The sequence below is a fragment of the Betta splendens genome, chromosome 2, assembly GCF_900634795.4.
Source record: "Betta splendens chromosome 2, fBetSpl5.4, whole genome shotgun sequence".
Taxonomy (NCBI): Eukaryota; Metazoa; Chordata; class Actinopteri; order Anabantiformes; family Osphronemidae; genus Betta; species Betta splendens.
Genome location: NC_040882.2, coordinates 18,700,984 through 18,719,214, shown reverse-complemented (window position 1 = coordinate 18,719,214; position 18,231 = coordinate 18,700,984). Strand labels below are relative to the sequence as shown.

Sequence of the window (18,231 nt, the reverse complement as noted above, 5' to 3'; positions counted from 1 at the left end):
TTGTTTACATTGGCCCAATTTTCTTAGCAAGACCAATTCACAGTTGTTCAGTCTGTCTCTTTTTTTTAAACCTCCAGCTAATGGAAAACGGCTACTCACACTACAGTTGATGGTTTTGCATGTTTTTGACTTTGTGTGTGTGTAGTTTGCTTGAGTAATTGTATAAGTACTAGTTGCTATCACAGAGTGTTAGGGGTTTCTGTCACAGCCAGATTCTGCAATAAATAGAAATAATTGGGCTCTTTTTATAATATGTCAATGTGAATTAGAATGGTGATAATTAGTTTGATCGCATCGCCTCAAGAATAGCTGAACATCACGCGCCTGCTCTTCCTCAGCAGCGCCTGCCCCATAGTGTGTCCGTGTGTGTTCATGCGTATATAATGTGTGCTAATCTAATCAGTGAACTCCAGACATGTTGCAGCAAGCAAAGAGAAGCCAGGTTATTAATTTTCAAAAGCTCCCTCTATGTTTGTGTGTGTTGAGCTCTGCCCTGTGTTTTACAGTGTGCAGCTGCTGAACTCCATCAGGTTGTGACCAGTAATGACAGGGAAGCTTTGTATGTGTTTCCTTCATGTGGTTTTCTTGTGTCTGGCCATTGGGAAATCTTATTTGTGATTGGTGGGCAGGTGAACCCCTTTTTTAAAGTAACAAGCCAGACGTTGTGCTGAACAGTTTTATTGCAGGTCTAAATCAGTGCACATATTGTAGTAAAGTGCTGGCAGTTATTATAAGGCCAGTGGTGGAAGCTCCACCGATCTGAGCACGTTTTAAAAGGACCTCAAGTAAAAGTCCATTATTCTACCCTGAAATTTCAGTCTCAGCAGCAAAACCTGTATAAAATGCTGCAGTTTGTCAATGCTACCAATGACAGACTGTTTAATGCTGGTGCAGCTTTAGCCCTAGGGTGTGTTCTGTTGAATGTATTGATTTACAAGCAGTGTGGTAAATGGGCAGGTGTTTTTGCCACTACGAAACAATGTATCAGCAATTTATAAATTTGTTTTGTCATTTTAAGTTACATTATGTAATATGTGGTAAAAGGTGAACATGGTCATGACCCCTGTTGTCTCACTCTGGCCCTTGGTCTTTGTCTGTCAGCAGATTGTAATAGCAGCTACAGTATAACCATGTTTGAAAATGTACGTATGAGCAGAAATGATAAAGTTTCAGGAAATTATTTCTGTACTAGCAAATAATTTAATTTATTCAGTAGTTTATGACTAAATATCTCAAAAAACTAAATGAAATCCCCTTTAGCCCCAGCTGTTTCTATTCTAAGAGTGTTGATTATGGAAAAACTGTGTCCGATGTTCACATGGCGTGATTCTGTAAGACCGTGAGGCCGAACTAGTAGAGAGATGGCAGTGAGTAACTTGCCACAGGTCTGTTGGCCCACACACACACCCTGCTGAGTCATCAGAATGTACCTCACACATCCAGTCATACAGTACATACTTACTGGTTGGCGTGCTTGTCAGGTGGGTGAAGACCCTGTTATGGCAGTTGTCAGGGAGTCGGAGGAAAACTTGTCTCCAAAGCATCTTGAATGGAAAACACATACAAAAGGACTACATACAGAAGGTTGTTTTATGCTGTCAACACTGAAAACAGCGGGTTTAGTTTCCTCAGCAGTCATCTTTTCCTTCTGTCGTGTGAGAGCCAGCATCTCCCTCTTCTAAATCGGCGTCCCCCCCATAGTTTTTATTTTTCTCCTTTGTTTTGGGCTTTGGCTGCTGGCTAACCTTGTCATGCCTTCTGTAGGGTGTGTTTCAATGGATGTATGGAGCCATATACAGATTGTACAGTACAGTTCAGTATATGAGACAAGGTATTTTAGTAGAGTAGTGCCAGATGATCCAGCAGAGGGATTCAGCTTGACGATCCTCACCTGTCCAGTCATTTATAGAAGTCTATTCATCTTGCAGCTGCATTTTGAGTAGGTAGACAAGCGCTTTACCATTCTGCACATAGACATGTGGACAGAAGCACAGCAGAACCTGCTCTCCTCCCGTGTCCTCCTGGCATTGGTGGCAGACGGTACCAAGCACTGGGGTGGTGGTCGGCGTGAGAGGCGTGTGGAGTGGAGCCAGTTGCTGCTAACACACTTACTAATCTTAGCTCGTACACACTGCTTGTCAGGAAATACGCTATTGTGTAGAGACTTCACAAGAGAATTTATGACATTTATCAACCTCTGTTGTTTGCTTAACTCTCTGGTTCCACCTATGATCTAATTTTATGACATTAATTTTAAGTCCTGTATTAAAAGTAATTCATGTTTATCATCTCTCTGTCTCTCATCAGTAGGACTAAATAAACTACAATAAAAGATCTTCCTCAGATCATCCCGTGCTGTCGTTTCCTATTACTTCTTAGAGAACACTGATACTTGCTCATCTACACTGTCAGTACTTGATTTGTCCTTTAGTTCCTGGATTTGCTTTTGACTGCCTTGACATGACTCAGTGTTTTTGTTTTATTTTAAGGGGAAGCATCTATGTGGTTTGTGGATCACACACAAGAAAACAACCATTAATTCTGCGTTATGTGAAGTTCGTTGTCCAAACTCTGCCAGCGCTTTTGCCTGTGTGTTTGTGTGTTTCCAAAGAAAATGCGGTGGCGTCAGACCTTCTCTCTATTGTACTTGTCTGGCATTTCCTGGTCAACAGGAGCAAGGGGGCTGTGTCCAGTACACAGGTGTATGTGTGTACTGTTTTTGAAAAGAACACAGGAAGAACCGTCGTCACTATTGGGTAGAAGTTCTTGGATAGAAGTTCTTGTACGCACTTAATTTAATAAGGAGCCGTTTTGTATGCGAGTGTTTTAGTAAATCCTCAGTTTTGTCACAGAGAACCACAAAATAAGGGCATATGAGGACTAAGCTGTCATATATTTCTGAAAGGATATGGCTGTCAGTAAATGTGACTATACAATAATGATTTTATCATATGATGATGTTCATCCCTGCTCCATACAGCAGTACATGTTCACTTGAATCCTTGAATTGGAAGAAAATGCTATTCATGGGCACTTTGTTCTTAACTCTGGTTAAGTCGGGCAGAGAAGCGTTATAGTAAACTGCCTGTAGGTAGGAAAACCCCTGAAAAAGCCTTTCACTGGGAAGAATTTAATTTATTTTTTGGTTTCTGAATAACTCTTGAAAAGCCTGAATTTGAGAGTAATCCACTTTAATGTTTGGCTGTGTCCCAGTTTTTGGAGCATATACATATTGAGGATTATAAAAGGTTTACGAAAACCACTTTTTTTTTGGAATACTCCAGGGATGTACTAACAGCTGTTATCCATCAGTTTAAAATGTTTGGTTTCAGAATCTCAGGAAATTGATTTTGTCTAAGCATTTAGCCAAAACCCAAAGAGGACCACTAGAAAGCAGCAAATTATTCCAACTTAGAAGGTGGAACCTGAGAAATATGCTCATTTTACTTTTCAATTTCAAGCATGTAATTGATTACCACAATGGATGAAAGAAGGAGACTTTGTCATTCCTTTATTAATCAGCTTAAGGTCTAAAACAATAATGTAGATTTCCAGCAAACTACTTTTAGAGGCCTAAAAACAGCGTTCTTTGGTTGGCAACAGAACCAAACCTATTCATTCCATAAGAGGAATCCAAAGTGTAGATATCCATTTAACATCCCCACCTAGTGGGCACACAGTGTAGCTGCACCTGTCCAAGTTGGTTGCTCTGCCTTGGCTTGTGCTCTTTTACCCTTTTACCCCTGGGCTTTGTTTATCTAGACTAATGGCAGCCCATATGAACAATTAAACTGCACCTCTGTATTTGCCACACGTGAAGTTTGCAGCCTCGTTGAGAGACTACATTTAGAGTTTAGATGATTATAGTAGTTTGAAAGGACATTCAGAGTCATGTGGAAGTTATGACACCACTCACTCATCCTGCCTTTTTTCCCTCCTTGTCCAGGTCTGTGTATGATGGCCAGGAACATGGCCTGTTCATGGAAAAGCTGGACGTACGAATCCGCAACCATGACAGAGAAATTGAGAAGATGTGTAACCATCACTTCCAGGGGTTTGTTGACTCCATCACTGAACTGCTCAAAGTACGAGGAGAGGCGCAGAAACTGAAGGTGAGGAGAGAGGTTGGAGCATTGTGTAGCAGAAGAACAGATAAACTAACAGAAACATGGAAGCTCAGAGTGTGACGACAGATTCTGAAAACTTCCTTTTTGCTTTTTTTTTGCCCCACTCTCAGAGTCAAGTGACTGAAACCAACAAGCGTCTCCAGGATGATGGTAAAGAGGTAAATTGACAACAACACTGCTTCGTCCATGTTAATCTTTCGACTTCTTCAGCTGATCTCTCTCTTCCCTTTCAGCTTATTGGCTCCATGGAGGAGCTGAAACAGTGTCGGGTTCAACAGAGAAACATCTCTACCACCATAGACAAACTGTCACACTGCCTACCAGGTAGCTGCATCTTGCATGTTTGTTGTTTGGTAAATCGTCATTATAGAACTTAAACGTCCTGGGAGTTTGTTCTCCGATGCCATAGTACTTATTTGTTTGTCTCTTGTCTTCACAAGTCCTGGAGACATATGGCAGGCTTCAGGAGCAGATGCGTGCTAAAAGGTATGTAACTTATTTTAATGAGTTTCAAGACTTTGTGCTGGGTGGTCTAGAATGTGGCTATTGAAGGGGGTCTTCAAAAAGAAACCAGAGAAGGAACCACCACTGGTCCTGGACTCAGACTTTTACTGGCACTTGAACATTTGTGAACCTTTTAAGAATTCCACTTTTTCTGCATAAATATCACCTTAAACTTAAACGGATCTGTGGAAAACCCTTTCCTGCCAAATGAGATATACTATCTGTTTCTCTAAATCTGGAGAGCCAAATTCAAAAATATATTCTTAGATGTCACAAAGATTTTAGAGATCCCACTACAAAGCTGTGCATCTCCAGATTGTTTTAAACCATCAAGTAAAATCATTGTATAGACTTTTCAGCTAGAACAGGGGCTCAAAGCTTTGACCCACATTTTACTTCTTGCAGAGTCTTGTCTGATTGTTATCTAAACTAATTTCTAATGAAAATGAGTTGGTAATCCAGAAATGCCATGTTTTTTTTCCACTTTGGGCTTAAAGGAACAAGAGGACATTGACAAGAATATATATTCTAATGTTTTAGCATGGCTTCCATACTGCATTCCTAGCATATTTGTTTAATAGCTACTAAAGGGTGCACTGTTCCCACAAGATGGAGCCAGAGATCAAGGAACGGGAACAGATTTGGCTTCTCTCTGCCTTTTTCTCTGTCTGCCCTCGCCCTGACCTGTACACAGGAGTCTGGTTGGTCGTAAATTTGTCATTTGTTTGTGTGTTTTTCAACTTCTCCTCGTCGTGCGGCTGCTGGGCTTGCAGAGAGCAGGGAGAGGTCAGCCAACGGTGACTGCCGCTGAGCGAGAAAGTGTGTGAGAGATGCATTAGAGTGAAGTGGAGTGAAGTGTTTGGGGTGTATTGTATTGCCAAAGCTCCCTGAGGTGTGTCTGAGTGTATTTATTTCTCTCTGCGTGTGATTTTGCTTGTGGATGTGTTTATCTTTGTGTATTTCTGCTTTATTTTAGGCATGCAGCAGACAACCAGGGCATTCAACTTACATGTTGTTATTTTCACAAGCATCACATACCATGACCAAAAACTTTGCAGGTTCATTGGGGATTTGCACAAGATTGATCTCAGCCTGAAGTTCAAATCAAGTTCAAAGTGGAACACTGTTATGTGTATCCCTCTGTACTGTAGGTACTACCCTGCTTTGCGGACTTTGGAGCAGCTGGAGCTGACATGTCTTCCCAGGGCGGGCCAGTACCGCTTCTGTTCCATCATGGCGGATAACATCCCCAAGCTGAGATCGCATATTCGGGACACTGCCATGACACAGCTAAGAGACTTCCTGGAGAGCATCCGGAAGCACTCGGACAAAATAGGAGAGACTGCAATTAAACAGGTACAGAAACGCATGCATATACATATAAACATGCTTAACTTTGTACTGTACAACAGCTTCAATATTTGTTCACCCTTCTTAGATCATTTAGTGTGTGAGAGCAAATCTTAATAGTGCCATCTTGTCTCTCTTACCTGTATGCAGACATGCTTGATGGCTTCTCTGACTGCCCTGATACCACAGTAGCTTTTGCTCTCCTGTGTTTATGTGTGTATTGCAAACATGCGTGTCCTCCTCTGCGGTTCCACTGCCAGTAAACAAGCATGGAGGCGCTGCAGGAGGCGACGTGGCTTGTCAGTGATCACGCACTGCATGTGCGCTCACTTTATTGTCTCTCTGTTCTCAAGGCCAACAAAGTTACATACCAGCGTGCGGTGTGTGTGAGCTTTCAGATACATAGCTCTAAGCCAAGCGTCTGGCTTTTTTGTAAATTTGTGGAATGTTGTTTAATGGATTTCGAGGCTAAAGACTTGGTGAACAGCTGGTTCACCAAGTCTACAAAGCTGTCCGTCACTTTACATCTGCTGACATTAGGCTATAGTTTACTGTACGGATCGTTTAAGCCATTGTATAGACTGGTTTGGCCTCTAGGTGTCACCAGAGAATTATTGCATTGTCTTAATTCAAGTCATGACAGTTTCTGGTAGATTAGGCACTTTATAGGTCACAGTTGAGATGGGAGTATTAATTCTATGTGTTGTATGCTATGCTAACATGTTACGCTATGCTAACAGGTTATCTCTTTGTTTCAGTGTCCTTTCAATAGAGATACGATGCATGCATGACAGCAGAAGTTGGTCTAGCATCAGCTAGTTAGTTAGTTAGTTAGTAAATTTCTTTTTTCTTAATCTTATAGTTTTTTCTGCCATTTGTTGGCAATAAGCAGGGGCCAGATGTAAACTACAATAACATGATTTGTATTTTAATGTCTCAAAACAAAAAACTGTTGTTTATTTATTTCTCACACATTCAGCAAAAAGAGTGTAATGTTATTTACTATTCATACACTCTCAACCTTTTACTGACCCTTCAGGTGGGAGGTCCTTGGACTGTAATTAGAGAATCACTGGCGTAGAAAATCCACTTGTAGTCCCTGAAGAAGCTAACCGCTAACTCTGCTAACCACTAATTACAAGGGAGATTATGGAAACCCCAGTGGTCTAGCAGACCTGATACTGATACTGGGATTATGTTGTTGTATCACATGTTGGCTCTCAGTGCTCACACTCACTCAGAAGTATGGGTGTGTATATATGAACAGACATATTATAAGTATTTTTTTCTGTCTTTCCTTCCTCTTTTCCTCCTTCACCCCCTTTTTATTCAGCTTCTGCTTTTTTCTTTCTCAGACAGTGTGTCTCTTTGGTGTGCTCTGTTCCAAATTAGCTCTAACTCTCTGTACCCAGCCGTCGTTACAGCTCCCTTGACCAAAGATGTGAAAATAAATAGATCTGGGGGAAAAAGGAGGAGGAGAGGATGAAGGGAGGAGACAGAGGAGAGCACTTGGTTTTACAATGGAGCTATTGTCTGCTGCCACATGCCCATAATAGAGAAGGAGGGAGGAAGAGGAAGACGCTGGAAAGGATGGGGATGGAGAGGAGAACAAGAAACTTTTAAAACTGGGAAGAGAGGGATATGGGAAATAATAAGATGACAAATAACATGATGAAGGAGTGAAAGAAATTCATGGAAAGATTGACGAAAACTGGACATTAAAAATGAAATATACATAGAGAGACTCCTGGTTGTACTCCTAGTGGCTCCTTCATATGAATATAATCACGCTTCTTTTAGATGTATTAGATCCCTGTCAGGGAGCCATTTGATGGCTCTATTAATATATGACACCAGCCACACAAATTAAGCCGATAATTAAAATCTTCAGAGACGTGAAGAACAAAGTACTGCAGCAGATGGTGAGGTCCCCATAGAGCTCCAATTCACCAACATAAAGACACAGAAGTTCACGAGTTCTTTACGGTCAACTCTCCTGCTAAGTGCCGAACTGGGTGTTTGGTTAGTTTGTAAATGGCAAAAGCTTGTTCACTGTACTGACCAGGTGTACGCAGGTTGGCTGATTATTATTGTAGGCAGGTGGTCGATAAAAAGAAGGATAAACAAGAACATCTGCAGTGTTTTGGTGTCTGGTCATTTTTTTATTCTCTAATTCTGGATTGTATTTCATTTTATCACAATATTCATATGAAAACTTGGCGGGGGACTAGATACAGTAGAGGGATAATCTTGACCCAGAATCATGTCAGAACGTCTGTCAGTCTCTCATAACTCCCCTGTCATTTGTCGTTTTCCTCCTCCTCTCTAGCTCTGTCACATCAGATTTCCCCTTCTTTCAAGACGTCTGTCTCCTTCACTGTTCTCGCAGATTCTGTCCTGTAATTCCCTCTTCCTCCCTTCCTTCCCTCAGCCTCCTTTTGTAGGACGAGTAGTGTGCACCCTGCATTCTGTAGATTAACGCACACTTTGACACACCGACACACTTGTGCACACTAATGGGAAACAGATTGCTGGGTGTGTGAAGTGGAAGAAGATTGATTACCTGTATCTAGTTACTGAACACACACACACATGTGCGTGTGCAGCAAGGGTGGCGCAGGGCACACGCTGGGTCGGTGTATTGAACCATCACAGAGCAAATGAAAATAGACGCTTATGGGTCGCCTTTTCGGGCGTGTGTGTGCGTGTGCTAAATAATGCTCCACAGTCCATTGCCATTGAATGCCATTATTTCTGGCTTTAGGTCAGCCTGCCAAAAAGTGATCTATAGCACGGATGTGCCAGTCAGGTTTTTGCCCCCAACGTGATCCGAGTCATTTAATGTGAAGTGTTTTTATTTTACCACTACACAGTGTGCAACGCGCTTTTACATTTTACAACATTTACTTGTAAATTTTGACCATGCTCAGGCTATGTACTCGTTTCTATATTAAACCAAGCTAATCATCAATTACTAAGTGTTGTCAATCCCAATCTCGCAGGAAGGCAAATGTGTGTCAAATTATTTGTACATTTGCCATATGAAATAACTCCCTGTACTTAATTATTAGTATGTCTTTAGTCGTATGTCAGATTTTACTATAATACTTAAGTTTTTAGTTTTGCCCTAGTAACATAAATAACAATGTCAAAATGGAATGATGCCGTATATGATGTTGTATACCCCTGCTGTCCTAGTAACTGATTCTCAGAGCTTCTAACGTAGCCGGTTGGTCCAGATCCTGCCATTTAGAAGTTTTGATCTGGTGATATGTTGTATGTAAAGAAGTCTTTATTACATCTTCCCTAGAAATTCTTGACCACTTCAAAACCTCTCCTGTCACAATTGTGGAAATCTTCCCACAGACATTTTGTTGAAACAAAAAATTTTTGTCGATATTCACACTTGACGCCACAAGTTCATATCGAAACTTTCAAATCGCATTGATTGACATTGTGAGCGAATAATGAAATGAAGACTGCCTGTGAGGACACTGCTACAGTGTAGCATGAAATCATTTTTAAATTGTTTGTTTTGCTTTGAATTGGTTATACTGTTTCTCCAATTCTTTTTATGATTTTGCCTGATCCACGTTCTATTTACCTGCTCTGCTTTCTGTTGTAATCTAGTCTCCCCTTTTATTACTTTCACTATTGCTTCTTTGATCAGATATATATTTTTTTACCCATGCGTCTTTGACTTTCCCTGTTTTATTCAGCATTTAAGGATCGTACGCAATTGGTGACGCATATTGTGGCACTTGAGTCTCAAGTGCTGCACCAAATGCCAACCCTCAAGAGAAGTGTAATAAAAGACATGGTTACAGAGGTTTTTACTCAGAGCTTCACTGAATGTTAATGTGTGTATACAGGTTGTTAGTGGATGTCTCAAGATACAAATACACCTGTTAAAGAATGTGAAAGAACTGAATGCAGCCACTAAGTGGAATTACTTGACGTAGGTGCTGACGTCTGCATCTGCAGCGTTGCATTCTGCGGGAAAGATGCTTTGTATGTTCTTCCCTCCTCCAGTGCCTGTCTTTCATGGGTTGCTGTCTCTTTGTGGTCCAGTCGTCTTAATTTGAATGTAGAAAGAAAGAACATGTTGAGGGCGGAATTCTGTGGGGAGAGAGAATAACTCTTTGTATCTGGTTCTGGAAGTCCGTGCTATTAAAAAAAAAAAAAAAAAAAAATCTTTTTTTTTATGTATGATGTCACTCATGGCACATTTTTGCTTTTAGCTTTTCTAAAGTGCTAGGAATTTGCATAAGAATTTGCAGACCCATTTCTCATTCCTCCGAGTGGGCACAGCTTGACACATTTGTTTTTACTCGTTTACACCGATTCAGGCATGCACAGGAATTCCCACTGATTTTGTTTGTACTTATTGTGTTATATGACTCATTAGTCTACTATGTATGTGTATGAGGACATGTGTGTGGGCATTAGATCAAAGATGGCATTGTTTGTGCATATCCACCCTGCTATGAACATCGGTTTTTCTCATTACTGTTGTCACTAATGGCTAAAATAAAGGCGCTCGACGTCTCTGACGTATTTCTTGACGTCCTTATCAAGAGATTTAAGCTCAGAAGCTAGGCTACGTGCTGGCGCCGGCGAGCAAAGGAAGCAGCAGCTCTCACATTGATTTTTTTTAAAGAACCTGAGGCGGATCTGGGTGTGAATGGAAAGATGGACTGACAGGGTTTTCCCCTTTAACATGGTTTTCCCACAAATGTTTGTTGCCGTGCTGTGGGAAGAGTTCTCCTGAAGAATCAAAGACATTAATAGTTTTAACAAATGTTACGGAGGCAAAACTTTACTTGCCTACGTTTATCAGCTACCATATTAAAAAAAAAGGCAGAAGGCTTTATTTGATACGTATGCTTATCGGGTCAGCATTAGCATTCTAACCACTTTGGCGTTGAAGGCTCTATAAGCAACAGGCTGTGATTAACTGTGTGTTTTAAGTTCAATCACACAAAACAGGCATAACGTTTTTCCCATGACTGCCACAACCACCAGGTTGATTGTTTATGAAGTGGACAACAACGGAATAGTGGGCGCAACTATACTATAGGAAATGTTGTTCTGTTTTTATTTTGTTGTGGATACAACCTCGCATTAAGCTACTTTATGATATTTTATTTTTAGTATTCCTCATGGGATGGGAACAAAATGAATCATTTCCCATAATGGTCCCCAAATAGCGACATATTGTATACAGGACACTGTTTCATAGACGCAGCTTTTTGTTTATTTTGTTGCCAATTATAGAAATGATCTTGTCAGTTGCTTACAGTAACTTGAATATACACAGTTTTACAAATGCAACACCAATATTGTTTAAGCCTGAGCTTTTTGAAGGTTGTGGCTCAGTTAAACATCTGCCCTTGTCTTCATTTTCATGTCCTCAGTCCTGGTTTTATGTGCTTTGTTTCTGCTTTAATTGACTCTTCATCCTGTCTGTTTTTCCCTTCCTGCCCTGCTGTTTTCCCTCTGGTGTATTCTTAGGTGCTTGGGTAAGTCACTTTTATAGGTCATTTCCAAGGGTATTTTCATTTTTAAGACAAGGAGTGGCAGCTCTGCCCAAAGGTCACACTGACACAATTGTCTGCAATTTCAAAGCATTTTTCATATGAAATGATTTTTCACTCACCTGGGTCTTACCTCACCTGGAGCTCATTTTCCCCATGTGCATTTCTAACATATTTTTGTGTTGTGCTTTAGGCCCAGGTGCAACGCTCATTGGATAGCTCCGTCCCTACACAGCCGAGGGCCCTGATCGGACGACGCAGCAGACGGGAGGCATCTGCAGCGACTGGGGTGGAGGACGACACACAGGGTGGCAGTCCCATGTCGGAAAAGGACTCTGGCATTCTGGATGTGGAGGAAGAGGACGAGGATGATGAAGTGAGGGGAAAACTAAACAAAAGTGTCTTCTTGTGAGCGCTGATGTCCTATGCTTTCATACTGTATGCTGTTTTAAGGACAGGTTGAGACGGGGCGTGTCGGATTACTGTACCCACAGGCAGGTGCAAAAAAATTATTTTAGTGGTAGATTTCAGTCAAATCGCAGTATATCAGAACAGTAAGTAGTACATCAGTAATGCGAAGCGACTACATTATAGCTATTTGTGATTAACACAAAATGAACAAAGTGTTGTGACACTGAACTCTTCAAGTTGTGGGATCAAAGTGTTATTTTGCAGCTTTGTTGCTCACACTCAAGGAAACCAAAGTACAATGAAATCCAAGAGAATAGAGTTGAACTTGTCACCCCTTTGCTGCTATTCTCTTTTAAGGTCCCAGTTGTCTCCTTGTCTTATTTACGCCCTATAAACTTGACTCAACCTTCTTCACAGGAAGACCTTGGCTGGAACAAAGGCCTGACCCAGCATTGGTCAGGGTTACGACCGTGTTGGCGCCGATGGCTGCAGCAGTGCCAACCATTGGCATTTGCTCTCCTCACGCCATCCCTGACTGCTGCGTCTTTCCCTTTCTAGCCCCTTCCTTCATTTACAATCGTCCCCCTGTGCCTCTGTACCCTGTCTTCCTTTGCCTTAATCTTTGTTCCCCTCTTGTTGTGCTTTCTACTACCGTCTTTTTGCCTTACTGTATGTCTCTGTCTTCTACATGTTCTTATTGTTTAAGAAATGTTTTTCTGTGTGGTAACATTAAAGTTGGCATTGTGTTACACCGTCCGTGAATTTCACAATACACAGACTTAGGAGAGGTCAAAAGGTCACACGTTGTTTCACAGTGTGATTTTTAAAATGTGTAAAATTGGATGTAAGTTGAAAGGAAGCAATGACATGACTAGATGGACAGCTTTAGTAGACGTGAGTGTCTTGTGACATTATTAAGGACATTTTTTATAGAAAGTATTATTTACATACAACACATATTGATGTGTTGTTTTCAGTTGTTGCGGTACTGCTTTGGTTGTTCCCCTACAATTGGGCTCTACAGTAGGGCGAAAAAAAAAGAAAATCAGTATTTGTGAATGTACGAAATAAATGAAATTAGATATTCAGCCAGCAGCTTTTTGTTTAGTTGTATGTTGATATGTCCTAGAGGGAAAGTTATGTATAGTATGTAAAATAGAAAGAAAGCCTGCTTTACTCTACCACAATAATGCCTTGCTTGAAAAGCGGTGCATGTGCTAAGATGAGTAAAAACAATGTTTCTCTTTTTAGGTGCCAGGAGCTCATGACTTGGTGGATTTCTCTCCAGTTTATCGTTGTCTGCATATTTACACTGTGCTGGTGAGTTGTTCCTTCTTTCCTTTTCATTACGTCATTACTTCTTGACCTCTCGCTCGCAGTATGTAATACATTTTCTGTGCTGCTTTAACGATTGTATTGATTGATTCCTTCCCTCCTAACCACTCATCTTCCAATATCTCGTCCATCACCAAACATAAAAAGTGTGTTGTATTGATTAGTTTATGACTGCTATGACAAATAGTTACTTGGTATTAACTCTACTGTGATTATTTTATTAACATAAATCATCGCTAATATGTTAATTGGTAGCATTATTTATGACCTTGTTGACACAAAGTTAACAAAGGGAGCTACGGTTGTGATGATTAGAGAAGTTCTGCTGGTTCATGCCAACTCTAAGCAAGAGATATTGAAATTGTGTACACAGGACTATATGATGCTGTGTGATGACGTCTGGCTTCTCTCAAGTCGTATGTGCGCGCTGGCATGTGTGAGAAAGAACGTGTGTGTCTGATCTCGCGTAGAGTGAAAGTGACATGGGTGGAGGTGTTTGCTGGGCCATGACTGGGTTACTTACACATTTGGGGTCTCTCCTTTGTGTGTGGAGGGGTTGTGACCAGGTCAGCATGGCCAGAGATTTAGCTGTTTCTGCTCTCTGCTTGTTCGTGTGTCTGGGGGGGCTCTCTAGCAGGGGGACAGGAAGTGCATGAACCTTGACAGGAAAGAGAAAGTGAACAAGCAAAAGAGTGATGGAGGGAGGGAGGTTAGAGAAAGGGTAATAGTTGTGAAATGATGAGAAGGGGCAAGGAAAATAAGTAAGACGGAGAAACATCTTACTGACTTACTTATTTTTAATAAAGAAGGTGTGGAAAAAGAAAATAAATGTCATAAAAGGTTTAGGCAGGTGGGCACCTTGAAAATCTGGGGAATCTTTTAAAGGAACTCCTAAGTTTGTAGTTTAAGCAGCTGGGGTTTTACTGACTCTGTTAGATGAGACAGTCAACACATAAGAAAAATGTAGGTGACGTTTTGAGCATCGAGAAACAGTTTGCAGTAGTTTGCAGTTGAGTCCAAATCTTCAGTAGGGTTACTATGAGCTCCATGTGCAGAGAATGCAACTGAGACCCATGGATGGCTAAAAGGAAGGAACCCAGTCTGAAAACATCAGCTGCTGTGGTTGTAAACGTCTGCGTTTTGTAGTTCAGTTCAAACAGGAGTGTGACTGGTGCACAGATAAGCAGATATGAGCGAGAGGAAAGAAAAACATGCTCCACAACTGGAATAAACGGCAGAAGAGGTGGGTTGGAGGCATGTACGGGAAGGAGCAAGGACAGGCCAGGCCGGAGGTCAACTGCAGAGCGATAAGGAAACGAGAGGGGTCACTGTGGGGTTAAAGGGGCAAAAACAGGAAGACGAGGGTGAAAAGGGGGAGCATCAGAGAGAGGGGTAACTACAGGGGTGGGTGAGAGGAGTGCAAAGAGAGTTGACCTCTGATGGCAGCCTGCTTTGCTTATACACCTGTCTGACACACACATTCCCTCGCTCTCTGTATTCATTTGAATGGCTTTATTCAGTCCTCTCTCATCTGCTGTAATACTGTTTGTTTAAGCAAACTAATGAGACACCAGACCTCAAGCGCACACGCGCACACATCCACACCATACCCCGACATTGTTTTATTCATTAACACGGTGCGTCAACAGTTTGAATGACAGGTCATTGGGCAGAGAAGTGGATTTACCATTAGAAAAGGAAGCCAGAATGTCCAGCACAATTTGCTGTACTGGGCAGGGGGTAGACTGGAAAATCACACACACACCGGCTAATTGTTGAATAACAGGCACGCGAATGTAACCATTTCATTTATTTTTCTAGTGAGATTGGATACGGAGTCCCATTTGCAATCAAGAACTCGACTTTCTCCACTTTTTTTTTTTTTTTTTTCAAAATTCTCCTCCCTCTCTCCTTCCCCCTTTGTCCTTTCTCCTTTCCATGTTTAAAGTCTACGATTTTCCAGCCGTAGTCGGGCAACATACGGCCCAAACAATAATCCTTTGTTACGCTCGCACATGTGTTGCGCATTGAGAAATGTGGACAGAGTTGTGATCAGTGTAAACACAGGCCCTGAGCCCGGCGCGGTGCTGAGCACACGGGTGGGAGGCATAATGAATCAGCGGCAGCCCAGTGCATCACAACAGCCTGACTCACCGCTCCGGGGCCGCAGGACGGCAGCTGGAACTCGGTGGGCTGCCCAGAGACCCCGCATTTTCCTCACCCTGATCATGCAAACATCTAAAATGGTCAAGGCTCATGGCTAAACCCCTTCTTTTCTCTGGACTTTCTGCCATCGGTGTGAGCTGCGTTTCAGTCCAGGTTTTGCTCAACTTTAATAAGCATGCAGATCTGTGTGCTTGACAGACAGAAAGCTGATTGGACCAAGTTGAGCTTTGAGGGAGCAAGGAGCCAAGCACTATGTCCCATAGAGAAGGCTTTCATAGCTCATTAGTGGAGTTGCACCACCAGCCTAATCTATTCACATAGATTAGGCTGATATTAGCATGATATAGTCTGGAGGAGTTAGTGTTAACAGTCAACAGTCACTACCTCAGTTTCCCACCTGATCCTGCAGGTAATCTCTAACCTCCAGAAAACAAATGCATTTAAAAGACCTTCATAGGAATTTTGAGCAATATGATGTGACTGGATGATGATGCAATTTTAACTTAGTCTAGTCTGTTTTTTTTTTTTTTTTTTTTTCCAGCTTGTTTCGATTTATTTTTCACAGACGTGCTCACGTTCTCTATACAAGTCCTGTGTTTCAGCTCCGAGCACTGTGTAGTAAAGAGTTCATGGCTGTTTGATGCTGCTCATTACTTGTTGTACATTACTCATTGTTCTGCTTAGGGCCAAACAGGGAATTAAAGAATTAAAGCTTTTTTTTTAACCTCACCACAGCAAATCAAGTGTACTTCCAAAACGCTATCTACATCTCCACCAGTGATCTAGATATTTTTGTCCTTTACTTTGTGGTGTGTTTTCAATGGATATATTGTTTAGGCACTTGAGCTAAAATATAGCAAGTCCACCTAGATATTTAACTTTTGTGTAGAATCACACAGTGGTTCTATTTTTTATTTCTTGTTACCAGCACCTATAACAGGTGGTAGTCACACAGTACATGAGCTGATGATGTCGTTACCAGAGCTCGGGGTTTATCACTGGAGATACGGGTGTGTAGGGTGTAAGGGGGCACGTCTTATCTGCACAGTCATGGGCTCTTATCTCTGAGCTCACAGAACGGCTGAATGTCCTGGTCTGGTCCTTAGATAGGCCTTGGGTTTCTCTCTCTCACACACACACACATAAAGCATGGGGAGAAAGATATGAGAGAGCTTCTGTGTAATGGAAGGAGGAGATATGAGGTGGTCAAGTTTAGAAAGCTGACTCTTGGGTTTCTGCGGGTGGGGGACGGGGGGTTGGTTTTGAAGTCTGACCAGTGACGCCAACTGGACAGGAACCAGTTATAGCCATCAAAGCCACACTGTATAGCTGTCCAACTCACTCGCACTTGCACTCTCTCTCGCCCACCTACGTGACCTTTCACTTCCCCAGCCTCAGCGTATAGAACCTTGGGTTTTCTAATTTGTTATCCTTCCCTGAACACAACCTCAAACGGCTTTAAACATGTGGTTGTTTACCTCTCCATTGTCAGCGATGGCAATCAGCTTCTCGGATTGAACCACAATTTCCATTTGAGCTGACAGCTGTATGTGTATTACATGGGAATGTGGAGCGGTCGGCCCGATCAGTGGTATCCCAAAGTGAACCAGCTTGGCAGACATGATGCAGGGAGCGAACATATTTCACATGAGCTAATATGGTTTTATGATGAAGTCCAAGATACTGAAAATAAACAGAAGAAATACTTTAGAGATACTGTACACTTGAGACCTGTGAATAATGGAAGAACATTGAATATTAATAGAATTTACACATTAATAGATTATTGTAACTTGTTCTTTCCACCAACTAAACTGTTTAATTATTGTTGGAGAAAACTGCAAAGCAGTAAACCAGTGACCCACAGACCCACACAGTGGTAACATTGTCCTGTAGTCTAATGAATAAATAGAATTAAGTGTAGTTCTCCTCGATGCCGTGAACTGTGCTTCATCACATCAAAGTGATTTAATGTAAGTACCACAGTGAGGGCACTGGGACTCGCAGACATGACGTGTTACACTCATTCTTACCTCCAGTTTGTGTTTTAGGGCTTACGTGACACATTTGAGAACTACTACAGAAAGCAGAGGAGGAAACAGGCCCGCCTTGTGTTGCAGCCACACTCTAACATGGTATGACTCTGCACTGTCACTGCATGGTTGTTGAGCTCCGTTATGGCCACACTTAACTACTCTTACAATACCTGTGTCCTGCATACACACACACCTATACCTCACTCACTCTCCTTAGTATATATTAACTCTTACTGTCATGATTTTAGTAAATGTCGGAACAATATATTATTTGGCTTTTCTAATATATCTAGGCTTCCTGTTTTGGAGGCTGAGCTGTTTATCGGATTTCTAAAATATCTGTTTACATGAGAATTGTGGAGAACTCCACAGGGTGTCTTTCATGGACTTGCATCTTTGAATGTTTTTATATTTTTCTCTTCTGTCTATACTTTGTACACTTCTAGCATGAAACTTTAGAAGGATACAGGCGGTACTTCAACCAGATTGTTGGGTGAGTCTGTTTATCTTCACTTTTCTTTCTCTACGGAGTCGTGGTCATTCAACTGTTTGAAATAGTAGCACTTTTAACACTTTGTGACACAGTTGGATTCAATGTGAGCAACTTTGAATGGCATTTTATCATTGTATCAGGTCTTTATCACCCCCTCCAGTTATTTATGCTCCTTTTTAGTTTTCTTCTTTTCCATCACTCCATCCAGTTCTGTCTATACGTTCACATTTAAATTTCTCACACACCCTCACTACTAAGTTAAGCAAAATGAC

General features: G+C 41.6%; 1 protein-coding gene across 2 annotated transcripts in view; it reads left to right on the top strand.

The window, feature by feature from the left end:
• exoc6b (exocyst complex component 6B) overlaps window positions 1-18,231 on the top strand; it is a 58,114-nt gene that overhangs the window by 2,540 nt on the left and 37,343 nt on the right. For both annotated transcript variants that reach the window (XM_029167604.2, XM_029167592.2), the window contains exons 2-10: window positions 3,947-4,112; window positions 4,238-4,285; window positions 4,361-4,451; window positions 4,568-4,613; window positions 5,783-5,987; window positions 11,712-11,894; window positions 13,181-13,249; window positions 17,482-17,565; window positions 17,913-17,959. In XM_029167604.2, the coding sequence (XP_029023437.1) occupies window positions 3,947-4,112; window positions 4,238-4,285; window positions 4,361-4,451; window positions 4,568-4,613; window positions 5,783-5,987; window positions 11,712-11,894; window positions 13,181-13,249; window positions 17,482-17,565; window positions 17,913-17,959 (939 nt within the window). The remainder of the gene's footprint in view (window positions 1-3,946; window positions 4,113-4,237; window positions 4,286-4,360; window positions 4,452-4,567; window positions 4,614-5,782; window positions 5,988-11,711; window positions 11,895-13,180; window positions 13,250-17,481; window positions 17,566-17,912; window positions 17,960-18,231) is intronic.